This window comes from Leucoraja erinacea, chromosome 44, assembly GCF_028641065.1.
Source record: "Leucoraja erinacea ecotype New England chromosome 44, Leri_hhj_1, whole genome shotgun sequence".
NCBI lineage: Eukaryota > Metazoa > Chordata > Chondrichthyes > Rajiformes > Rajidae > Leucoraja > Leucoraja erinaceus.
Genome location: NC_073420.1, coordinates 1,544,361 through 1,570,249, shown reverse-complemented (window position 1 = coordinate 1,570,249; position 25,889 = coordinate 1,544,361). Strand labels below are relative to the sequence as shown.

The 25,889-nt window shown below is 51.3% G+C and overlaps 1 protein-coding gene across 1 annotated transcript in view; it reads right to left on the bottom strand.

Moving 5' to 3' along the window:
* Window positions 1-1,427: 1,427 nt before the first annotated feature.
* The window catches only part of LOC129714989 (fermitin family homolog 3-like), a 41,136-nt gene continuing 16,674 nt past the window's right edge, over window positions 1,428-25,889 (bottom strand). The window contains exons 3-15 of the mRNA XM_055664794.1: window positions 24,440-24,673; window positions 22,506-22,640; window positions 19,580-19,745; window positions 17,021-17,123; window positions 15,255-15,362; window positions 14,275-14,406; window positions 13,606-13,655; window positions 11,418-11,539; window positions 10,258-10,364; window positions 7,628-7,849; window positions 6,602-6,726; window positions 4,753-4,894; window positions 1,428-2,763 (exon numbers count right to left, since the gene is read on the bottom strand). Of these exons, the coding sequence (XP_055520769.1) occupies window positions 2,584-2,763; window positions 4,753-4,894; window positions 6,602-6,726; window positions 7,628-7,849; window positions 10,258-10,364; window positions 11,418-11,539; window positions 13,606-13,655; window positions 14,275-14,406; window positions 15,255-15,362; window positions 17,021-17,123; window positions 19,580-19,745; window positions 22,506-22,640; window positions 24,440-24,673 (1,826 nt within the window). The 3' untranslated portion in view covers window positions 1,428-2,583. The remainder of the gene's footprint in view (window positions 2,764-4,752; window positions 4,895-6,601; window positions 6,727-7,627; window positions 7,850-10,257; window positions 10,365-11,417; window positions 11,540-13,605; window positions 13,656-14,274; window positions 14,407-15,254; window positions 15,363-17,020; window positions 17,124-19,579; window positions 19,746-22,505; window positions 22,641-24,439; window positions 24,674-25,889) is intronic.

The window sequence follows — 25,889 nt, the reverse complement described above, 5'->3', positions numbered from 1 at the left end:
GGACCTAGGATGGTTCCGTTGCCTGATAACAGCTGGGAAGAAACTGTGCCTGAATCTGGAGTAACTCACCGGGTGAGGCAGCATCCATGGAGTGAAGGAATAGGTGACGCTTTAGGTCGAGACCCTTCTTCAGACTCGTAGGTGACGTTTCGGGAACATCGGGAACAATCTTCCTGCATCTAGCCTGTCCAACCCCTTAAGAATGTTGTAAGTTTCTATAAGATCCCCCCTCAATCTTCTGAATTCCAGCATGTACAAGCCGAGTCTATCCAGTCTTTCTTCATATGAAAGTCCTGCCATCCCAGGAATCAGTCTGGTGAACCTTCTCTTAGGTATCGTTCTCTGGAATTAGATACGCAACCGCAGGCTATAGATCCCTGTCTTGAGCTCTAGAGAGAGGTTGAGTCGGCTGGGTCTCTATTCCTTGGAGCGCAGGAGGATGAGGGCTGATCGTACAGAGGTGTACAAAATCATGAGAGGAATAGATCGGGTAGATGCACAGAGTCTCTTTCCCAGAGTAGGGGAATCGTGGACCAGAGGACATAGGTTCAAGGTGAAGGGGGAAAAGATTGAATATGTGACTTTTTCACACAAAAGGTGGTGGGTGTAAAGGGCCTGTCCCACTTGGGCGTTATTCGCGCACGAAGATATTGTGAATCATAAAATCCTGGGGCGCCGTACGCGACCGCTCGTCACTGCCTACGTCACCACGCACCACGCGCGCGTAATGCACGCCATGCGCACATCATGCACATCACGACACAAATTATGTCGCGTAAATGACGCCCGAGTGGGACAGGCCCTTAAGGAACGAGCTGCCAGAGGAGGTAGTTGAGGCAGGGACTATCACAATATTTAAGAAACAGTTAAAGAGGTACATGGATAGGACAGGTTTGGGGGGATATGGGCCAAACGCAGGCAGGTGGGATTAGTGTAGATGGGACATGTTGGCCGGTGTGGGCAAGTTGGGCTGAAGGATATATTTCCATGCTTATGACTCTATGCAACACATTGCATCTTTTATTACCCTCCACGGATGCTGCCTGACTCACCGAGTTCCTCCAGCACTGTGTTTGGTTTAGTTTAGAGGTGCAGGACGGAAACAGGCCCTTCAGCCCACCGAGTCCACGCTGACCCGTACACTAGCACTATCCTACACTCCAGGGACAATTTATAATTTTACCAAATCCAATTAAACCTGCACGTCTTTGGAGTGTGGGAGGAAACCAGAGCTCCCGGTGAAAAAACCCACGCAGGTCACGGGGAGAACGTGCAAACTCCGTACTGACAGCACCTGTAGACAGGATCGAACCCCGGTCTCTGGCGCTGTGAGGCAGCAGCTCGACCGCTGCATCCCCGTGCTGCCCTAATACTTTGTGTTTTGCTCTTAAATTCTCTTAACATTTCACAGACGTACAACCCTAAAATTCAGAGAGAAAAGAATTTTATTGTTTAAATATAATCTAATTACAGGTAACCCTCTCAGGTTAGGGCTGGTGAACTCATTGCAATTCACCCTTGCAAAATTCATAAATCATAACCTAACAATTTGAGATCGTTACGGAATATATGTGTGTAAAAAAAAAAGTAACCAAACGGACATAAAATTACATTTTTAACTCACGTTGCTTAATACATGCGTTGAGACGCGGACTTGTGTTACGGTGTATATAACGTTAGCGGAGAGGGTAGATGGCCGAGGGTGTACTGGTTGGGTTTGCTCCTGGGCCTTTCTTCTTCCTTTCTTCTTCCCGCCCCCCCCCCCACCCCACCCTCACATCAGTCTGAAGAAGGGCCTCAACCCGAAACGTCACCTATTTCCTTCGCTCCATAGATGCTGCCTCACCCGCTGAGTTTCTCCAGCATTTTTGTCTACCTTCGATTTTCCAGCATCTGCAGTTCCTTCTTAAACATAATGTGGTTTAATATCTGGCTGGCTTGATAGTGAGAGGGGAAAGAGGGATGGAATTAAATCACCATTCAGTCGGTGAAATCATTCAGAGGGACTATTCCCACATTCCACTGTAGATGTTCCCGCTCGTGGACGAATTCCAGGAGTAGAGGGCACAGCCTCAGAATTAAAGGACGTTCTTTTAGGAAAGAGATGGGGAGAAATTTCTTTACAGTCCGAGGGCAGTGAATCTGTGGAATTCTTTGTCACAGAGGGCGTCAGTGGATATTTATAAGGCCGAGATGGACAGATTCTCGATTAGCACGGGTGTCAGAGGTTATGGGGAGAAGGCAGGAGAATGGGGTTTGGAGGGTGAGATAGATCGGCCACGATCGAATGGCGGAGTGGACCTGATGGGCCGAATGGCCTAATTCTACTCCTGGTCTGAACCAGGGCACCTCCCCTTACAGTGGTAACATCAGAAACACCCCCTGGTGTCCAGAAACATCAGAGCACGGCCACCTCTCTCTCTCTCTCTTTTGCCTTCAAAGCTGTGTGCTGTGCAGTTTGCTGGATTAGTGGGATTAATTTAGTTAGCATTCAAAGTTGAAAGGCAACTATTGTCCGCATTTTGTTTGTTCTGCTCAATGCTCGGTGTGACTGGCCGACTGTGTTCTTCGAGCGGGAGCACGTCAGAGAGCCTCGTGTCCCCCGGTGAGTTTGTGGAAGAGTTCCTCGTTCAGGGTCTCACTCTGGTCTTTGCCGCGGGTGGACAGGAAGATGTAGCCTCCGATGTACTCGTGGACGATCTTGCAGTCCGCCGTCAGGCAGCTGAAGGCGATGTTGATGTTCTCATCAAACTCGATGGCCACCTGAGGACACAATGACCAAGACTTAGACAGACGCAAAACGTTGGAGCAACTCAGCGGGACGGGCAATCCGCGTCACTGGAGAGAAGGAATGGGTGACGTTTCTGGGTGAAAGGAGACTGTTCCTTCCATAAACCCCTGTCCCACGGTACGAGTTCATTCCAAGACTTCTCCCAAGTTTGCCCTGATTCGAACTCGGAGATTTACGGTAATGGCCACTCGTCGGTACTCGGGGCTCTCGTGGACATTTTTCATCATGTTGAAAAATCTTCACGAGTCTTCCCGTGCTTACTTGCCATTAGCGAGTCTTCCTGAGCACCTGCCGTTAGCGTAACGAGTCGCTAAGAAACGTCCCCGAGCTCCGACGTACCCGCTACGTTCATTCCCCGTGCTTACCACGAGTTTGATTTTTTTTAAACTGGGGAGAGCTCTTGGAAGGAACTCGTACCGTGGGACAGGGCTTATACTACGAGTTAGGCTTAGACGGCTAGCACCCAACAAAAAAGCTTCTCACTGCACCTCGGTACACGCAACAATAAACTAAACTGAGTTGAGTCAAAGAGCATGGGAAATAGGTTGATGTGGTGCTGCAAGGGAGCAAGAGAAAATCTAACCGCGTTTCCAGGATAGAGTCAGAAAGTGACACAGTGTGGAAACAGGCCCTTCGGTCCAACCTGCTCACACCGACCCACATGCCCCATCTGCACTAGTCCCACCTGCCCACGTTTGGTCCATATCCCGCCAAACTGGTCCTATCCACGTACTGGCTCGATTGTAATCATGCATTGTCTTTCCGCTGACTGGTTAGCACGCAACAAAAGCTGAGAGAGTGGAGCAGCTGGGCGTGTACACTCTGGAGTTTAGAAGGATGAGAGGCAGTATCATTGAAACATAAGATTGTTAATGGTTTGGACAGGCTAGAGGCAGGAAACATGTTCCCGATGTTGGGGGAGTCCAGAACCAGGGGCCACACACAGTTTAAGAATAAGGAGTAAGCCAGTTAGAACAGAGACAAGGAAACACTTTTTCTCACAGAGAGTGGTGAGTCTGTGGAATTCTCTGCCTCAGAGGGCGGTGGAGGCCGGTTCTCTGGATGCTTTCAAGGGAGAGCTGGATAGGGCTCTTAAAGATAGCGGAGTCAGGGGATATGGGGAGAAGGCAGGAAAGGGGTACTGATTGGGGATGATCAGCCATGATCACATTGAATGACGGTGCTGGCTCGAAGGGCCAAATGGCCTACACCTGCACCTATTGTCTATTGTCTATAAAAGCTTTTGCTTTTCACTGTACCCTGTCTAAATGTTTCTTAAACGCTGTGATAGTATCTGCCTCAACAACCTCCTCCGGCCGCTCATTCCATAAGCCTACCTCCCCTTTGTTTAGAAATTTACCGTTATAAAAAAGTAAAGTCCTTCACTGGATTTTATCTTGCACTAAACATTATTCCCTTTAATGTGTTTCTGAGCACTGCAGATGGCCGATTGTAATCATGTATTGTCTTTCCCGCTGACTGGTTGGCACTGAACAAAAGCTTTTCACTGTACCTCGGTACACGCGACAGTAAACTAAACTAAAGTTTAGTTTAGTTTACAGATACAACGCGGAAACGGGCCCTTCGGCCCACCGAGCCTGCACTGACCAGCAGTCCTCGCGCACTAACACTATTCTACACACACTGGGGACAATTTTACATTTCTACCAGGCAAATTAACCTACAAACCCGCACGTCTTTGGAGCGCGGGAGGAAACCGAAGATCCCGGGGGAAATCCACGCAGGTCACGGGGAGAACATGCAAACTCCACACAGACAGCGCCCGTAGTCGGGATCGCTGTAAGGCAGCAACTCTATTGCAGCGCCACCTTGTGGCCCAGCACCGAATCGCGCTTCATTCACCGTCTATGGGTTTCAATGCTGGATCTCTGTTCCCCAGCCCCCCCCCCCCCCCCACACACACACACACACACACACACCCCCTCGCCAGTCCCCCATACCTGCCGGATGTCCCAGTTGACGTTCCACTGCCTCATGTTGTTGAACCTCCAGGTCTTCACCACGTCCCCCACACTGAGATCAATGCGGATCAGCCGGTTGGGCGCGATGCCCAGCACCTCCTCCTTCTTGCAGCCTTTGAACCTGGCCAGGCACAGAGAGAGAGAGAGAGTCAGAACCGCCGCCGAGTGCCAGAGTAACTCAGCGGCCCAGGCAACCACTCCGGAGAGAAAGAATCGGCGACGTTTCTACAATTCCTTGAGCATCGTCTGCTTTGATGTCCTTTTCACACCCTACCGTTCCACGTGTCTGTCTCCAGTCACCCTCTCCCCCTGACTCTCAGTCTGAAGAAGGGTCTCGACCCGAAACGTCACCCATTACTTCTCTCCAGAGATGCTGCCTGTCCCACTGAGTGACTCCAGCATTTTGTGCCTATCTTCGGTATTAGCCAGCATCTGCAGTTCCTTCCTAAACCATTCCACCAAATGCAGCCCCCTCAGCACGGAATTCCCCTTCGTCCCAACTCTACAATGTTCACCAGAGGAGAGGAGAGGAATTGAGTATAGGAGCAAAGAGGTCCTTCTGCAGATGTACAGGGCCCTAGTGAGACCACACCTGGAGTATTAGTTCCTCCCTAATTTGAGGAAGGACATTCTTGCTATTGAGTGAGTGCAGAGTAGGTTTACAAGGTTAATTCCCGGGATGGCGGGACTGTCATATGCTGAGAGAATGGAGCGGCTGGGCATGTACACTCTGTAGTTTAGAAGGATGAGAGGCAATCTTATTGAAACATATAAAATTATTAAGGGTTTGGACACGCTAGAGGCAGGAAACATGTTCCTGATGTTGGGGGAGTCCAGAACCAGGGGCCACACACAGTTTAAGAATAAGGAGTAAGCCATTTAGAACGGGGACGAGGAAACACTTTTCCACACAGAGAGTTGTGAGACTGTGGAATTCTCTGCCTCAGAGGGCGGTGGAGGCCGGTTCTCTGCATACATTCAAGAGAGAGCTAGATAGGGCTCTTAAAGATAGCGGAGTCAAGGGATATGGGGAGAAGGCAGGAACGGGGTACTGATTGGAGATGATCAGCCATGATCACATTGAATGGCGGTGCTGGCTCGAAGGGCCTACACCTGCACCTATTGTGTATTGTCCAAGATGGCCCATCTATGCTGGTCTAGTTTGCCCATGTTTGGCCCATACGCTTCTAAGTCTTTCCTATCCATGTACGCATTTTCTAATCCAGGCAACATTCAGTCTGAAGAAGGGTCCAGCCCTGAAACATCACCAACCTGTTTTCTCCAGAGATGCTGCCTGACCCGCTAAGTCGCTCCAGCACTTTGTGTCTATCTTGGGTGTAAACCAGCATCTATAGTTCATTGTTTCTATCATTTTTAGTTTAGAGGTCACTGAGATAGGGCGCTGAAACAGTCCCTTTGGCCCAACGAGTCCACACTGACCAGATGATCACTCTTACACTTATAGAAGGTAGTCAAAAATACTGGAGAAACTCAGCGGCGACATTTCTGGTCGAGACCCTTCTTCAGACTCAATCCGAAACGTCACCTATTCCTTCCCTCCATGGATGCTGCCCCACCCGCTGAGTTTCTCCAGCATTTTTGTCTGCCTGCGATTTTTCCAGCATCTGCTGTTCTTTCTTAAACTTTCCCCGTACACTAGTTCTATTCCACACTCCAGGGATAATTAACAGAGGCCAATTGACCTACAAACCCGAAGGTAGACAAAAGTGCTGGAGAAACTCAGCGGGTGCAGCAGCATCTATGGAGCAAAGGAAATAGGCAGACAGAGAGAGACAGAGAGACGGCAACCAACATGGCCGGCACTCACCTCACTACAAAGTAAGCCAAGCCGAACTCGGGCAGAGATTGCCAAGCCTGGATGAACTTCATCTTGGTCTCCATGAGTGACAGCTGGTCAACGTTCTGGTAGGCCTCCAGGATGCGAGGGGTTAACTGCAAGAGGTCACAGGCCAGAGGTTATCACAGAAGGACGACCCCCTCACCCACCGCTCCCCTTGTTCAATCGAGGGTCTCCCCTTAAAATCAGACCACTGGAGGGTACAGAGGCTCAAATGGCTCCGGGCCTCAGAACCTCCTGGCAAACGCGTGCCTTTATCAGAAGGACAGGGAGACCCAGGGGTGAGGGATGGTACACACACCCTCCCACCAAGAAAGTGAGAGGGGAAGCGAGAGAAAGAGAGAGGAGGGAGAGAGAGAGAGAGGGAGCGAGAGAGGGAGAAAGGGAGAGAGGGAGGGAGAGGGAGGGGGGGAGGGAGAGAGGGAGAGAGAGGGAGAGGGAGAGGAGAGGGGGAGGGAGAGAGAGAGAGGGAGAGACGGAGAGAGAGGGAAGGAGAGGGGGGGAGAGAGAGAGGGAGGGAGGGGGAGAGGGAGAGAGGGGAGGGAGAGAGAAGGGATAGAGAGGGAGAGGGAAGAGGGAGAGAGAGGGAGAGGGAGGGAGAGAGAGGGGAGGGAGGGAGGGAGGGAGAGAGAGGGAGGAGGGAGAGAGAGAGAGAGAGAGGAGGGAGGGGGGAGAGAGGGAGAGAGGGAGGGGGGAAGGGAACGAGGGAGAGGAACATCCAAAGGTATCCAAACCTGGCCCTGAATCTCATTCACATTCTCCATCCCACCACCCCCCCTCCGATCCTAGTGCAGGGCATGAGACCCTGAGAGACCCCACCCCAGAGAGGGGGATCAGTTACAGATATCCCATGGAGGGTTACCAGAGACAGACCCCACCCCAGGGAGACACAGTCAATGACCACCCCAGGGAGGGGTTTCAGCCACAGACATTAGTCCAGGGAGGGGTATCAAAGACAGAGAGACAGAGACAGTCCCCACCCCCAGAGAGCGGCACCTGTTTGATCTTGTACTTCTTCTGGTATCTGTGGGAGACGAGCGACTTGGTGTTGATGTCCTCGGCCCCCGCCTCGTTCGCAGCCTGGGGATTGGAGTTGCTCTTCTGCATGGTGAGGAAGGAGCGGATGTTCTGCACCTCACTGTGGTACGAGCTGTCCGCCATGGTCTTGCTCTTGGCCGCCAGCCTGCAGGCTGCCATCCACTTGGCGTACTGCTCCTCCTGCACCCACACAAACACCCCGTTCACACACAACATCACAAGAAACATAGAAAATAGGTGCAGGAGTAGTCCATTCGGCCCTTCAAGCCTGCACCGCCATTCAATATGATCATGGCTGATCATCCAACTCAGTATCCAAGGGGGAAATCCTTTAAAACCGAGATGAGAAGAACTTTTTTCACACAGAGAGTGGTGAATCTCTGGAACTCTCTGCCACAGAGGGTAGTTGAGGCCACAGTTCATTGGCTATATTTAAGAGGGAGTTAGATGTGGCCCTTGTGGCTAAGGGGATCAGGGGGTATGGAGAGAAGGCAGGTACGGGATACTGAGTTGGATGATCAGCCATGATCATATTGAATGGCGGTGCAGGCTCGAAGGGCCGAATGGCCTACTCCTGCACCTAATTTCTATGTTTCTATGTTTCTAGTATCCAGTATATCTCTCCATACCCCCTGATCCCTTTAGCCACAAGGGCCACATCTAACTCCCTCTTAAGTATAGCCAATGAACTGTGGCCTCAACTACTTTCTGTGGTAGAGAATTCCACAGATTCACCACTCTCTGCGTGAAAATAAAAATTCTCATCTCAGTCCTAAAAGACTTCACCCTTATCCTTAAACTGTGACCCCCTTGTTCTGGACTTCCCCAACATCGGGAACAATCTTCCTGCATCTAGCCTGTCCAACCCCTTAAGAATTTTGTAAGTTTCTTAAAGATCCCCCCTCAATCTTCTAAATTCCAGCGTGTACAAGCCGAGTACAAGAGCAATTATAAAAACCATGAGGGGGGACAGATTGCGCAGACGCACAGAATCTCTTGCCCAGAGCAGGGGAATCGAGGGCCAGAGGACATAGGTTTAAGGTGATGGGGGGGAAAGATTTAATAGGAATAAGGTCATAACTGATAGGAGCAGAATTAGACCATCAAGTCTACTTTGCCAACCAATCATGGCTGATCTATCTCTCCCTCTCAATCCCATTCTCCTGCCTTCTCCCCATAACCCCTGACTCCCGTATTAAACGTTGCCTATTTCCTTAGATGCTCCATAGATGCTGCTGCACCCGCTGAGTTTCTCCAGCATTTTTTGTCTACCTTCAATTTTCCAGCATCTGCAGTTCCTTCTTAAACATTAAATCAAGAATCTATCTATCTCTGCCAGAGAGAATGCTGCTTGCCTACTCGACTAGCTCAGTTTAAGAGACTTTTGGACAGACACATGGATGTGGATGGAGGGGATTCGACCTGAAACATTGCCCAAGTTGGGACAGTCCCAGCCTCAACTATCTACTTTGGCGGCTCGTTCCATACACCGCCACCCTTTGTGTGAATAAGTTACCCCTCAGATTCATATTCAATCTTTTCCCCTTCACCTTAAACCTATGTCCTCTGGTCCTCGATTCCCCTACTCCGGGCAAGAGACTGTACATCTATCCGATCTATTCCTCTCATGATCTTATACACCTCGAAAAGATCACCCCTCATGCTCCTATGCTACAAGGAATAGAGTCCCAGCCTACTCAACCTCTCCCTATATCTCAGACACTCTAGTCCTGGCAACATCCTCGTAAATCTCCTCCACACCCTTTCCAGCTTGACAACATCTTTCCTACAACAATGGTGCCCAGAACTGAACAAATGTGGCCTCACCGATGTCTTGTATAACTGCAATATGATCTGACAACTTCTCTACTCATATTTCTGTTTGGGACAAATAGCAATAATCCCGGTTTGCCAAACACTTTAACTCCCCCCGACCCCCCCCCCCCCCCCCCCCCCCCCCCCCCCCCCCCCCCCCCCCCCCCCACCCCACTGACCTTTCTGTCCTGAGGCCTCCTCCATTGTCAGAGTGAGGCCCAGCGCAAATTGGAGGAACAGCACCTCATATTTTGCTTGGGTAGTTTACACCCCAGCGGTATGAATATTGACTTCTCTAACTTCAAGTAACCCTTGCATCCCCCCCTCCCTCCCCCACCCAAGTCTTCAAACCTGTCTTGTTGAGACTCATTGTCTGTAATTCATTTTCACCTCCGCCACAGCTAACAATGGCCTGTTTCCTTTATCATTGTTACATGTTTTTGCATACCTTTCATCTATTTGTTACACCTCTCTCTATATCGCCGTCTACATCTCTCAATTCCCTTTCCCCTGACTCCCAGTCTGAAGAAGGGTCTCAGCCCTTATCGTCACCTATTCCTTTTCTCCAGAGATGCTGTCTGTCCTGCTGAGTTACTCCAGCTTTTTGTGTCTATCGAGGTTTGTAGATTAAAAGCTGGAGTTACTCAGCGGGACAGGCTGAAGAAGTCTCGACCCGTATCGCCACCTATTCCTTTTCTCCAGAGATGCTGTCTGTCCCGCTGAGTTACTCCAGCATCTTTGTGATAATAGCACTCTTGACTCCCACCACTCACATTCTCACAGCGGAGGATAACTTCGTTCATTCCTTCTGGAGCCGGGATCAGCAGCTTGATGCAGAACTTCTGGGCACCAATGTTCACGTCGGGAGCAACCTCACAGCCTGCGGAGAGGAAACAACGGTCGCGGTTAAAGGTGGGAGGAAAATGGCAGAGATCCCCACATCCACTCTATCCAGGCCTTTCACTCTTCAGTATCACCAAATCCACAACACCTGCCCTAGAGTCACAGTCACATAGAACAGAAACAGGCCCTTCGGCCCAACTCCTCCATGCCGACCAAGACGCCCCATCGAAGCTGGTCCCATTTGCCTCTGTTTGACCCATATCCCTTGAAACCTTTCCCATCCAAATGTACCCGTCCAAATGTCTTTTTACAGTTTTTATTGTACCCATCTCTACCACTTCCTCTGGCAGCTCGTTGCATATACTAATTGGCCCCACTTGCCCCTCAGGTTCCTATTAAATCTCGCTCCTCAAACCCCAGCCACTCCCTCTTCTCCTCTCTCCCATCAGGCAAAAGATATAGAAGTGTGAAAACGCACACCTCCAGATTCAGGCACAGTTGCTGTTATTAGGCAACTGAACCAGTTGTTAGGCAACTGAACCAGACTGCAAAGACAATACGTGATTGCAATCCAGCCATTTACAGTGTACAGATACATGGTAAGGGAATAACGTTTAATGCAAGGTAAAGTCCGATTAAGGATAGTCCCAGGGTCACCAATGAGGTAGATAGTGGTTCAGGACTGCTCCCTGGTTGTGGTAGGATGGTTCAGTTGCCTGATAACAGCTGGGAAGAAACTGTCCCTGAATCTGGAGGTGTGCTTTTTCACACTTCCACACCTTTTGCCCGAATGAAGAGGCAGTGGCCCGGGGTGCGACTCATCCTTGATTATGCTGCTGGCCTTGCCGAGGCATCGCGAGGTATAAATGCAGTCAATGGAAGGGGGGTTCGGTTTGTGTGATGGTCTGGGCTGTGTCCACAATTCGCTACAATTTCTTGCTGTGCTGTGATGCGTCCCGATAAAAATGCTTCCCGTGGTGCACCTGTAGATGTTGGTGAGAGTTGGAAGGGGACTTCCTAAGCCCCTTGGTCGTTGCTTCAAGTCAAGGACCCAAGTCAAACTCTCAAAGATCCACTGGAGGTGCTTTACCTTTGAGGTTCATCTGGTGAATTGGCTCCCCAAAGGATTCCTGATTTTTATAGCAGGATACGGACATCTCTTTAAATACACACCAATACTGCTTGTAGGCTTTCAGTGTTAGCTTCTTGGGCCTGTGGAAAGAAGGTCAGAAGGTCAAAAACGATAGGAGCAGAATTAATCCATTCAGCCCATCAAGTCTACTCCACCATTCAATCATGGCTGTTCGCTCTCTCCCTCCTAACCCCATTCTCCTGCCTTCTCCCCACAAACTCTGACACCTGTACTAATCAAGAATCTATCCGTCTCAGCCTTAAACATATCCACTGACTTGTGGCCTCCACAGCCTTGTGTGGCAAATAATTGACATTGTCAATTTGGTCAGCTTGGTCAAGATGGGCTGAAGGGCCTGTTTCTGTGTTGGACAGCTGTGATTCTCAGACCAGAAGCAGCTTCATACCAGCTTCACACCCGTTCCTCCAATCAAGAATCTATCTCTCTCTGCCTTAGAAGTATCTACTGACTTGGCCTCCACAGCCGTCTGTGGCAAAGAATTCCACAGATTCACCACCCTCTGACTAAAGAAATTCCTCCTCACCTTCCGAAAGGAATGTCCTTTAATTCTATGGTAGACAAAAATGCTGGAGAAACTCAGCGGGTGAGGCAGCATCTAGGGAGCAAAGGAAATAGGCGACGTTTCGGGCCGAAACCCTTCTTCAGACCTTCAGCTCCCATTAATGGAAACAGCCTCTCCACATCCACTCTAACCAAGCCACTCTATCCAAAGAAAGAGCATGACATCTGGCTGCTCGCTTCCTCCCTTGGGTTGACCATGCGCCCAGATACTTGGCTGATGCAGCCTCCTGGATCTCACGAGGCTATTGTGGATCATCATTCACCGTGGCCAAGCGGGCAGAGCCGACGCCTCGCAGCACCAGAGACCCCGGGTTTGATCCTGACCTCGGGTGCGTGGAGCCTGCACTCTCTCCCTGTGGCCGCGCGGGTTTCATAGAAACATAGAAACATATAAAATAGGTGCAGGAGGAGGCCATTCGGCCCTTCGAGCCAGCACCGCCATTAATTGAGATCATGGCTGATCGTCCCCTATCAATAACCCGTGCCTGCCTTCTCCCCATATCCCTCGATTCCACTAGCCCCTAGAGCTCTATCTAACTCTATCTTAAATCCTTCCAGTGACTTGGCCTCCACTGCCCTCTGTGGCAGGGAATTCCACAAATTCACAACTGAAAAAGATTTTTCTCACCTCAGTCTTAAATGACCTCCCCTTTATTCTAAGACTGTGTGGCCCCTGGTTCTGGACTCGCCCAACATTGGGAACATTTTTTCTGCATCTAGCTTGTCCAGTCCTTTTATAATTCTATATGTTTCTATAAGATTCCCCCTCATCCTTCTAAACTCCAGTGAATACAAGCATTTCCTCATATAGAAACATAGAAAAATAGGTGAAGGAGTAGGCCATTCGGCCCTTCACCACCATTCAATATGATCATGGCTGATCAAATCATATGACAGTCCCGCCATCCCAGGGATCAATCTCGTGAACCTTCGCTGCACTGCCTCATTTTCTTTCCACGTCCCAAAGACGTGAGGGGTTTGTAGATTAATTGGCTTCTGTAAATTGTCTCTAGTTGGGCCATAGGGAGGTGTGTAGGGGCCAAGTCAAGCCAAGTTTATTTGTCACATACACATACGAGGTGTGCAGTGAAATGAAAAGTGGCAATGCTCGCGAATTGTACAAAAAACAAACAAACTACAAACAGAATGGAACAGAATCACATTTTCACATATTACATATTTGTGGGAGGGTGGGAAGAAAAAGGAAAAACCCCAGCAATTTAAAAAAGACTCCACACTACAGTAGAATGGTCCCAGTAAACTTAGTCCCTGGAGAGATAGGAGTTTACAGCCCGAATGGCCTCTGGGAAGAAACTCCAGAGGAGGTTGCAGAGATGGGGAATGTTGTAGTGGCCGGAGAGGGGAGGAGCAATGGCCATGGAGATAGTCACTGGGCAGGGATTTGGGATGCAGGGGTGATGGGAGTGTCCACAATGCTCCCCGCTACACCCACATATTCTCCGTTCCAGTTGGTGCCCCAGGGCCAGAGGTCACCCTCGTCACCCACTGCCTCGAACGCTATAGTCTCGTCTCCCACACCCCCACCCCTGGCCAGCCAGCTTACCTGAAGAGTTTGAGGTTGTCTCGTAGCTCTGGAATTGAGGTGATGCTGTCCTGAAAAAATGGCAGTCAGAATTACATTGGCATTCCTGGAGAACGTTCCTCTACTTTCCCACCCACCCCCTTCCTTCCTTACACTCTAGAGATACAGCGCGGAAACAGGCCCTTCGGCCTACCGAGTCCGCCCCAACCAGCGCTCACCCCCCACGCTGGTACTGTCCCACGCACACTAGGGAAATCTACAGTGTGGGAGGAAACCGGAGCACCCGGGGGAAACCTACGCTGTCACAGGGAGAACATGCAAACTCCGTACAGACAGCGCCCGCAGTCAGGATCGAACCTGGATCTTGGGGCTGCGAGGCAGCAACTTTATCGCTGCGACAGAATAAATGACAACTAATCACGAACCTTGCCCTGTATCCACCACCCTCTGTATGAAAAACTTGCCCTTTAAGTCCATTTCAAATTTTTCCCCGATTATCTAAAACTGCCTCCCCCACCCCCACCACCACCCCCTCAATCTTTGCACATCCCCCAAACCTTTCCACTCGTCACTTTCATTTCATGTTTCATATATTTGTGTTTTGTTATGACTGATGGCAGATCAATTTCCCTCCTGGGATAAATAAAGTTCTATCGTATTATATCGTAGACATTAGGGCTGTATCTTTACCAGGACGTCCTTCGGGTTTGATCCCTCCAGCTTCACCTCGAGAGTGGAGAGAGCTGCCTCCACTTCATCCAACTCAGAGTCTTTCTGCGTGTCCTCAATCTCCCCAGACTGCGATCGTTTGTTTATGTGGTACTGCAAGGGAGCAAGAGAGAGAATTTGACCTCAACCCACCTGATCCACTTAAATATTTAAGAAAGAACTGCAGGTGCTGGAAAATCGAAGGTTAGACAAAAATGCTGGAGAAACTCAGCGGGTGAGGCAGCATCTATAGAGCGAAGGAAATAGGCAACGTTTCGGGCCGAAACCCTTCTTCAGACTGATGTGAGGGTGGGGGGGAAGAAGAAAGGAAGAGATGGAGCCAGTGGGCTGAGGGAGAGCTGGGAAGGGGAGGAGAAAGTAAGGACTACCTGAAATTAGAGAAGTCTCATATTTCGCTTGTGCAGCTTACGATATGAATATAGATTTTTCTCACTTCAGGTAGCCTCGACATTCCCACTCTCTCTCCACCCCTCCCACACCCAATTTGTTTCTCATTTCACCCAAGAAACAGCTAACAATGGCCTGTTTCCTTTATCATTGTTACTTTTTTCGCATATCATGCATGGAGTCCAAGACGGCCGGAGACCCTTTTCTACCGCAGCCTTCATCCGCCTTCCCAGCCGTTGTGACTGTGAAGGTCCACTAAGGTCAGCCATCGTCCTCCGCCAAGAGTTCATAGTCTTTCCTTTGAACGTCACAGAGGACACTATCAAGGTGTCCTATTTTAGGCCAACACTGTTGAGGTCTTGGTTGGATTAGCTCTTTGTCGGGGATTTCCCCCCCCCCCTCGACCTTACCGCCATGGGTGGCCCCTACCAGGAGCATCGCTCCAGACGGCATCGCTCTCAGGATCTCAGGACCACACGAGCTCCTCCGCCACGACAAGATGCATGGCCCAATGACGGTGTGGAGGGAGCTTCACTCAGTGTTATTTCTCCTACCTGCAGAGCTCCGAACATCATCATCTCCTCTTCTGTGCATTCGATCTCCTCGAGAAGGACTGCCCAGCGGGCCTGTTCGTAGAGCTGGTTTATCCTCACCACATCGTACTGCAGGGGGGGGGTGGGGGGGGGAAGGCAAGAGGTCGGTCAGAGGAGAACACGGGAAACCTCACGGCTGTACGACAAACGTACATAGAGGAAGTGCAGAGACGGTTCACCAGACTGATTCCTGGGATGTCAGGACTGTCTTATGAAGAAAGACTGGATAGACTTGGTTTATACTCTCTAGAATTTAGAAGATTGAGAGGGGATCTTATAGAAACTTATAAAATTCTTAAGGGGTTGGACAGGCTAGATGCAGGAAGATTGTTCCCGATGTTGGGGAAGTCCAGGACAAGGGGTCACAGCTTAAGGATAAGGGGGAAATCCTTTAGAACCGAGATGAGAAGAACTTTTTTCACGCAGAGAGTGGTGAATCTCTGGAACTCTCTGCCACAGAGGGTAGTTGAGGCCAGTTCATTGGCTATATATGAATGCATTTCGTTGTCTCTGTACTGTACACTGACAATGACAATTAAAATTGAATCTGAATCTGAATCTGTATATTTAAGAGGGAGTTAGATGTGGCCCTTGTGGCTAAGGGGATCAGGGGGTATGGAGAGAAGGCAGGTACGGGATACTGAGTTGGATGATCAGCCATGATCATATTGAATGGCGGTGCAGGCTCGAAGGGCCGAATGGCCTACTCCTGCACCTAATTTCTATGTTTCTATATTTCTAACCTTTATTGTCATCTTGCAAAGCAACAGCTGTACAGTGCAAAATGAGAAGACGATTCTGATGAAACATTTCACACATAATATCAATAAAAACAATCCAGTCCCTGATGAAACAGTATAAATAGTTAAAAGCAGGTAAAACAGCAAACATTAAAATACAGTAAAACCAATCATTAAAATGTCCAGGGCAGCTGATTTGAGTGTCCAGTGCTAGAGTTATTAAAATGTCAGTGCAAAGCCACAGAATCAGGTGACTGTGAGTACAGAGTGACTGTTTAGCAGCCTCACAGCCTGTGGCAGGAAGCTGTTTAGCAGTCTGGTAGTCCGGGCTTTGATGCTGCGGTATCTCTTGCCCGGTGGCAGGAGATCCAGGTGTGCAGTTTGGAACGGCAGGTGATACAGACACTATCGTATCTGCGCCCACCACCACTGGGTGGCACGTTGGCACAGTGGGTAGCGTTCGTTGCTAAATCCTGACTATGGGTGCTGTCAGTACGGAGTTTGTCCGTCTCTCCCCGTGACCTGCGTGGGTTTTCTCCGGGATTCCTCCCGCACTCCAAAGACGTACGTGCGGGTTTATAGGTTATGTGTAGCAAGGGACGGCAGATGCTGGTTTAAACCGAAGATAGACACAAAAAGCCGGGGCAGAGAAGGAATGGGTGACGTTTTAGACCGATGTGGGTTTGTTGGTTTAAGAAGGAACTGCAGATACTGGGAAAACCGAAGGTAGACAAAAATGCTGGAGAAACTCAGCGGGTGAGGCAGCATCTATGGGAGCGAAGGAAATAGGTGACGTTTCGGGTCCCGAAACGTCACCTATTTCCTTCGCTCCATAGATGCTGCCTCACCCGCTGAGTTTCTCCAGCATTTTTGTCTCCCTTAGGTTTGTAGATCGATTGGCTTCTCTCGCCCCGAGTATGTAGGGTGCGAAGCTGGGATAACACAGAACTAGTGTGAACAGGTGAGCTGTGGTCGACGGGGCCTCACCTTGGTGTCCAGGTCAAAGAAGCTGAAGTACTTGAAGCGGAGCAAGAGTCTGTCGTTCTCCTTGATGCCCTGTGACATGAGGGAGCGAGAGGAGTCCAGCCACCTGGGTAACGGGGGGGGGAGAGGAGAGAGGGACAGGGGAGAGAGGAGAGGGGGGACAGGGGAGAAGGGCAGGGGAGGGGGGAGAGGGGGGGAGGGGAGGTGAGGGGGATGTGAGTGGAGGTGAGGGGAGGGGTAGGGGAAGGGGAGGGGAGTTAAGAACGAGTGAGGGGAGGTGAGAGGGAGTGATGGGAGGGGGAGTGAGGGGAGGTGAGAGGGAGTGATGGGAGGGGAGGGGAGGGGAGGGGAGGGGGAGTGAGGGGAGGGGAGGGGAGTGATGGGAGGGGGAGGGAGGGGAGGGGAGGGGGAGTGAGTGGAGGGAGGGGAGGGAGGGAGGGAGGGGAGGGGAGGGGAGGGGAGGGGAGGGGAGGGGGAGGAGAGGGGAGAGGAGGGGGAGGGGAGGGAGAGGGGAGGGGAGGGGAGAGGGGGGGGGGGGGAGTGAGGGGGGGGGGGAGGAGAAATGAGTGGGGGGAGGGGGAGGGAGGGAGGGGAGGGGAGGGGGGGGGGGTGATGGGAGGGGAGAGGAGGAGAAGAGTGGAGGGGATGTAAGGGGATGTGAGGAGGGGGGGAGGGGGGGAGTGAGTGGGAGGGAGGGGGGGGGGGGAGGGAGTGATGGGAGGGGGGAGTGAGGGGAGGGGGAGGGGGGAGAGGGGGAGGAGGGGGAGTGAGGGGAGGGAGGGGGGGGAGGGGAGAGAGAGGGGGAGAGAGAGAGGGGGAGAGGGGGGGAGGGGGAGAAAGGGGAGAGAGGGGAGGAGAGGGGTGGAGAGGGGAGGGGAGGGGAGGGGAGGGGAGGGGGAGGGGAGGGGAGGGGGAGGGGGGAGGGGAGGGGAGGGGAGCGTGAGGGGAGGGAGGGGAGGGGAGAGGAGAGAAATTAGTGGAGGGGATGTAAGCGGATGTGAGGGGAGGGAGGGGGGAGGGAGGGAGGGATTGGGGAGGCAGGGGGAGACAGTAGCAATGAAATGAGATGAGAGTGAGGGGAGGGGGAGGGGGGAGGGAGGGGAGAGTGAGGGGAGGGGGAGAGGGGAGGGGGGGGAGGAAGGGAGGGGAAGAGAGAGGGGGGGAGGGGAGAGAGAGAGAGAACAGTGAGGGGTGGGGGGGGATGGGGAGCGGGGGGGGGAGGGGGGGAGAAGAGAAGAGAAGAAGTCAAGAGTATTTAATTGTCATATGTACCAAAACCAGAACAATTAAATTCTTACTATAACTGGTCTGTAAACACAGTACTCAAATAACACTAAAAAGACTGACGTCCCGTGAGCAACTAAGGCATTCATCGTTTGGTGTTTGTAGTGTTTAATAGCTTGGTGGCTGCAGGGAAGAAGCTGTTCCTGAACCTGGACGTTACAGTTTTCAGGCTCCTGTACCTTCTTCCCGACGGCAGAGGTGAGATGAGAGTGTGGCCCGGGTGCTGTGGGTCTCTGCTGACCCTGGCTGCCTTTTTGAGGCACCACTCTCTGTAATCTCAAAGACAGACACAAAAAGCTGGAGCAACTCAGCGGGACAGGCAGCATCTCTGGAGAGAAGGAATGGGCGACATTGGGGTCGAGATGAGGATTCGAAGAGGAAGGTTCTCGACCTGAAACGTCACCCATTTCTTCCCTCCCGAGATGCTGCCTGTCCCGCTGAGTTACTCCAGCTTTTTGTGTCTTATCTTCGGTTTAAACCAGCGCCTGCAGTTCCTTCCACAACACGCTCTGTAAACTCCTTCGATCCTGGGTGCCCAAGTCGCCGAACCAGGTCGTGATGTGCAACCAGGCAGGGGAGTGGAGGTTAGGGGTGGACGGGGGGATACAATGGAGAGTGGGAGAGAGAGGTGAGAAAGGGTGAGGAGAGAGGCACCAGCAACAAGAGGAGGAGGAGGGAGTGAGTGAGGGGACTGTGAGAGGCGGGGGGGGGGCGGGGGGGGGGGGGGGGGGAGGGGGGGGAGGGGGGGGAGAGAGAGTGAGGGGGGAGGGTGGGGAGTCAAGAGATTCAAGATTCAAGAGAGTTTATTGTCATGTGTCCCAGATAGGACAATGTCATTCTTGCTTTGCTTCAGCACAACAGAACATAGTAGGCATAAATACAGAACAGATCAGTGTGTCCATATACCATTATATAAATATATATACACACATGAATAAATAAACAGATAAAGTGCAAATAAACAGATAATGGGTTATTAATGTTCACAGTTTCGTTTGAGTTGTGCTTAACAGCCTGATGGCTGTGGGGGAAGCAGCTATTCCTGACCCTGGACGTTGCAGTCTTCAGGCTCCTGTACCTTCTACCTGAAGGTAGCGGGGAGATGAGTGTGTGGCTAGGATGGTGTGTGGGTCTTTGATGATGCTGCCGGCCTTTTTGAGGCAGCGACTGCGAGAGGGGAGGGAGAGAGAGTGAGAGGGGAGGGAGAGAGAGTGAGAGACAGGGGAGGGAGGAAGAGAGAGGGGAGGGAGAGAGAGATAACTAACGGGCCCGCCTCACCTGCTGTGGATCTGGGCCTTGTCGGTGACGGAGTCGGGCCGCTGCATCTTGGCCAGCACCCCGGGGGCCACATTGGGCTGGCTGACGGCCAGGATCCTGTAGCCTGCTTCCCCCTCCTCCGTCTCCCGCATGTAGTGGGCACCATTGGGGTGGTGGAACCGGTGGTCTGGGCAATGAGGGAGGGCAACGTCAGATAGCTCACCGCAGATACAACACCCCTCTACTCTCTCCCATACAACCCGCACGCCACCCGCCCCAACTCCCCATCCACCCACCCCCACCCCTCTCCCACCCACCCCACCCCACCCCACCCCTCTCCCCACCCACCCCACCCCACCCCCACAACAGCCCTCTCCACACATCATGCCCCACTCCCACCCTCTCCTCCTCCCACACATCACAACGCCGATAAGGCTGCATTGCGAGATTGTTGTGGGAAGGACCTGCAGATGCTGGTTTAAACCTTCCCTTCTCTTCCCTTCCCTCTTGGTCCACCCCCTCCCCGGGCACTTTCCCTTGCAACCGCAAGAGATGCAACACTTGTCCCTTTACCTCCCCCCTCGACTCTGTTCAAGGACCCAAGCAATCGTTCCAGGTGCGACAGAGGTTTACCTGCATCTCTTCCAACCTCATCTATTGTGTCTATATCGGTGAGACCAAGCGGAGGTTGGGCGATCGTTTCGCCGAACACCTCCGCTCGGTCCGCAATAACCAAGCTGACCTCCCGGTGGCTCAGCACTTCAACTCCCCCTCCCACTCCGTCTCCGACCTCTCTGTCCTGGGTCTCCTCCATGGCCACAGCGAGCAGCACCGGAAATTGGAGGAACAGCACCTCATATTCCGTTTGGGGAGTCTGCACCCCGGGGGCATGAACATCGAATTCTCCCAATTTTGTTAGTCCTTGCTGTCTCCTCCCCTTCCTTAGCCCCCCTGCTGTCTCCTCCCACCCGCCAGCCTTCTGGCTACTCCTCCTTTTCCCTTTCTTGTCCCCACCCACCCCCGCCCCCGATCAGTCTGAAGAAGGGTTTCGGCCCGAAACGTTGCCTATTTCCTTCGCTCCATGGATGCTGCTGCACCCGCTGAGTTTCTCCAGCTTTTTTGTGTAACCCTGGTTTAAACCATATTGTTTAAGAGAAAACTGCAGATGCTGGAAAAATCTAAAGTGACACAAATGTTTCGGGTCCAGAAACGTCACCAGAAACAAGGTAGACAAAAATTCTAGAGAAACTCAGCATTTGAAGAAGGGTTTCGACCCGAAACATCACCTATTCCTTGTTAAACCATTTGTTTAAGTAAAAACAGCAGATGCTGGAAAAATCGAAGGTGGACAAAAATGCTGGAGAAACTTAGCGGGTGAGGCAGTATCTATGGAGCGAAGGAAATAGGCAAAGTTTCGGGTCGAAACCCTTGTTCAAATGCTGAGTTTCTCTAGCATTTTTGTCTACCTTGTTAAACCATATTGTGTTCAGTTCTGTGCACCATGTAATAGGAAAGATGTTGTCAAGCTGGAAAGGGTGCAGAGAAGATTTACAAGGATGTTGCCAGGACTCGAGGGTCTAAGCTACAGGCTGGGTCTCTATTCCTTGGAGCGCAGAAGGATGAGGTGAGATCTTATAGAGGTGTATAAAATCACGAGAAGAATAGATCGGGTAGATGCACAGAGTAGGGGAAGCGAGGACCAGAGGACAAAGGTTTAAAGTGAAGGGGGAAAGATTTAATAGGAATCTGATAGGTAACTTTTTCACGCATGTATGGTGTATGGAACGAGCTGCCGGAGGAGGTAGTTGTGGCCGGGACTATCGCAACGTTTAAGAAACAGTTAGACAGGTACATGGATAGGACAGGTTTGGAGGGATATGGACCAAACGAGGGACTAGTGTAGCTGGGACATGATGGCCAGTGTGGGCCAAAGGGCCTGTTTCCACGCTGTATCACTCTATGAGCAAGTTGCCCTTGCCCTTGTTCACCCGCCTGAGAGCCTGCAGGTGGCAATGCTGAGTCCGTGAGCTCAGCGCTGCCGCCTGCTGGGCAGCGATGGCACGACACCATCCAAATATCAAATCCCATTCTGGATACTGAAGAAGGGTTTCGGGCCGAAACGTTGCCTATTTCCTTCGCTCCACAGATGCTGCTGCACCCGCTGAGTTTCTGTCTACCCTGGATATTTGAATGTGTAGGAAAGAATTTGAATTTTTTATTCAAATCGTTTGCTATGTCGCTCTTCAAGGGAGATGCTAAATGCATTTCGTTGTCTCTGTACTGTACACTGACAATGACAATTAAAATTGAATCTGAATCTGAATCTGAGAACCGCAGATGCAGTTTTACACCGAAAATGCTGGAGTAACTCAGCGGGAGAGGCAGCATCTCTGGAAAGAAGGAATATGTGTCGTTTCGGGTCGAGACCCTTCTTTAGACAGAGAGTCTGGGGAGAGGAGGGATATGGAGAGATATAGAATGAAAGATATACAAAAAAGTAACTATGATAAAGGAGTTTGTGCACATTCTCCCCGTGACCTGCGTGGGTTTTCTCCGGGATCTGCGGTTTCCTCCCACACTCGAAAGACGTACAGGTTTGTAGGCTTCAGAATTAACTGCAGATGCTGGAAAATCGAAGGTACAGAAAAAAGCTGGAGAAACTCAGCGGGTGCAGCAGCATCTATGGAGCGAAGGAAATAGGCAACGTTTCGGCACGAAACGTTGCCTATTTCCTTCGCTCCATAGATGCTGCTGCACCCGCTGAGTTTCTCCAGCTTTTTTGTGTACCTTCAGGTTTGTACGCTAACCGGCTTGGTAAAATTGTAAATTGTGTGTAGGATAGTGTTAGGGTGCGGGGATCGCTGGACTCGGTGGGCCGAAGGGCCTGTGTTTCTGCATCTCGAAACAAAACTAATCCACCATCAAATAAAATCGCGGGGGGGTTTACTTTTAGAGATCTGCGTGGTGAAGGGCTCCAGATCCACCACCTCCTCTTCCTCGTCTCCCTGCCGTTTCTTCTTCTTCTTCTGACTGGGGTCGTCAGCGGGCCGGAGGAGGGACAGTTCCTCTGGGTGCCGGATGTCTGGCAAGGAGCACAAGAGAAAACAATAAGCGAGAGGCTTGTATAAAACCATCGTGCGAGTTTAATCTCGTTTACTGTCACGTGTACCGAGGTACTCGGCTAGAATTTAAAAGATTGAGGGGGGATCTTACAGAAACTTACAAAACTCTTAAGGGGTTGGACAGGCTAGATGCAGGAAGATTGTTCCCGATGTTGAGGAAGTCCAGAACAAGGGGTCACACAGTTTAAGGATAAGGGGGAAATCCTTTAAGACCGAGATGAGAAAATAATTTTTCACACAGAGAGTGGTGAATCTGTGGAATTCTCTGCCACAGAAGGCAGTTGAGGCCACAGTTCATTGGCTATATTTAAGAGGGAGTTAGATGTGGCCCTTGTGGCTAAAGGGGATCAGGGGGTATGGAGAGAAAGCAGGTACAGGATACCGAGTTGGATGATCAGCCATGATCATATTGAATGGCGGTGCAGGTTCAAAGGGCCGAATGGCCTACTCCTGCACCTATTTTCTATGTTTCTATGTTTCTAAAACCTTTTCATTGCGTGTCAACCAGTCAGCGGAAAGACAATACATGATCACAATCGGGCCGTCCACAGTGTACAGATACATGATAAAGGGAATAACATTTAATGCAAGGTAATATGAAATTGTTAAGGGTTTGGACACCGAGAGAGCAGGTAACCTTTATAACAAGAGGAATCGAATATAGGAGCAAAGAGGTCCTTCTGCAGTTGTACAGAGCCCTAGTGAGACCACACCTGGAGTATTGTGTGCAGTTTTGGTCCCCTAATTTAAGGAAGGACATTCTTGCTATTGAGGGAGTGCAGCGTAGGTTTACAAGGTTCATTCCCGGGATGGCGGGACTGTCATATGCTGAGAGAATGGAGCAGCTGGGATTTGTACACTCTGGAGTTTAGAAGGATGAGAGGGTTCTCATTGAAACATATAAGATTGTTAAGGGCTTGGACACTCTAGAGGCAGGAAACGTGTTCCTGGTGTTGGGGCAGTCCAGAACCAGGGGCCACACACACAGTTTAAGAATAAGGAATAAGCCATTTAGAATGGAGACAAGGAAACACTTTTTCTCACAGAAAGTGGTGAGTCTGTGGAATTCTCTGCCTCAGAAGGCGGTGGAGACGGGATCTCTGGATGCTTTCAAGAGAGAGCTAGATAGGGCTCTTAAAAATAGCGGAGTCAGGGGATATGGGGAGAAGGCATGAACGGGGTACTGATTGGGGAGGGGAGGAGAGAGGAGGGTGGAGGGTGAGGAGTGGCCAGGAGGGTGAGGGGAGGGGGGGGGTGAGGATGAGGGGAGGGGAGGGGAGGGGGAGAGGAGAGAGGAGAGGAGGGGTTGGGTGAGGGTGATGGAGGGGAGGAGAGGGGGGATGGGTGAGGGGAGGAGAGGGGAGGGGAGGGGAGGGAGGGAGGGGGGGGAGGGGAGGAGAGGAGAGGGGAGGGTGGGGGAGGGGAGGAGAGGGGAGGGGAGGATATGGGAGGAGAGGAGAGGAGAGGGGAGGGGGGTGGAGGGGGGAGGAGGGGGGGGGGGAGGAGGGGAGAGGAAGGAGAGGGGAGGAGAGGAGACAAGAGGAGACGAGAGGAGAGGAGAGGGGAGGGTAGGGGAGGAGATGGGAGGAGGGGAGGAGGAGGGGAGGGGAGAGGAGGGGAGGGGAGGGGAGGGGAGGGGGGAGGAGGGGGAGGAGAGGGGAGGAGAGGGGAGGAGAGGGGAGGAGAGGGGAGGAGAGGAGAGGAGGAGAGGGGAGAAGAGGGGAAGGGAGGGGAGGGGAGGGGAGGGGAGGACACTTACCCAGTACTTCACAGATGCCGATGACGGAGCGGAAGAGTGGGCTGGAGAAACTTGCCTTGAGCCTCACACTCTTCATGTTAGGCACCTGCAGGCGGATAGACTTGCACTGACTGGTGAAGCGCAGCTTGGCATCAGCCTGGATCCCATACTTGTCCAGGGTCCAGTTAGTCTTCAGCAGCCAGCCGTTCTTCTGCTCCCACCAGAGCGCATGGTCCGACCAATTCTTCTGGATATCTGCAAAAAAAGGTGCGGAGAGAGGATTCACCAGGATGCTTAAAGGCCGGCACAAAAAGCTGGAGTCACTCAGCAGGACGGGTGAAGTTTCGGGTCAGACCGATTCGCCAGGATGCGAGGGGCCTGAGCAACAGGGAGAGATTGAGCAGGCTCCTAAATTCTGGGAGCATAATTAGGCCATTCGGCCCATCATGTGTACTCCGCCATTCAATCATGGCCATTGCAGGAGCAGATCGCCTCGACGCGGAGGCCCTGAATGCTGGGAGTTAAGATCATCCCGTCAACGGGGGCTCGAGGCCCACAACCGGGGAAGAACTAAGGTAAGGACTTGAACTTTATTTCGCCTTCCATCACAGTGAGGAATGTGTAGGAGTCACTGTGGTGGATGTTCATGTTAAAATGTGTCTTTTTTGAGCGATCTGTTGCTTTTAATTGTATGACTGACCTGGCCGATGAAATTCCTTGTATGTTACGAAACATACTTGGCGAATAAAGTGTGATTCTAATTCTGATTTATCTCTCCTTCTCAACCCCATTCTCCAGATCCTACAGCGGAGCAAGATAGACCACTCCTGCTAAATGGGCTGACGTGTAGTACGCAATGGAGCAGAACGTGCATCCATTTTAGTAACCCAACCCGACCCGACCCGCAGTGTAATCAACTTTGCGGGGGAACAGTTTGTGTTAATAAATTATAATTCTGAAAATGAGAAGATTTTTAACAAATAACGTTTATATTTACCAGGATGTTTCCGTAACCGGCTTCCGTCTCCGCACTAGTATCCTACGGGATCTTTGGTGCGGAGATGGAAGCCGGTTACGGAATTGGGGCCAAAAATGACCCATGAATCTGCCCATGACTGTACTACATCTTTTTCGTTAAGTGGACTATCTTGCTCGCTATAGGATCTTTGCTCCTGCCTTCTCCCCTTGACACCCGCTTGAGTTTGCGCAGAGAAACAGAACAAGAGCATGAGAGGAGTAGATGAAGGTGAATCTGCGATCGTGTCGTAAAGTCATGTGATAGGCGGAGAATTAGGCCATTCGGCCCATCAAGTCTACAATGCCATTCAATCATGGCCGGCCTATCTTTCCTCCTAACCCTATTCTCTTGCCTTCTTCCCATAACCTCTGACATCTGTACTAATCAAAAATATATCTATTTCTGCCTTAGAAATATCCACTGACTTGGCCTCCACAGCCTTCTTGGAATTCA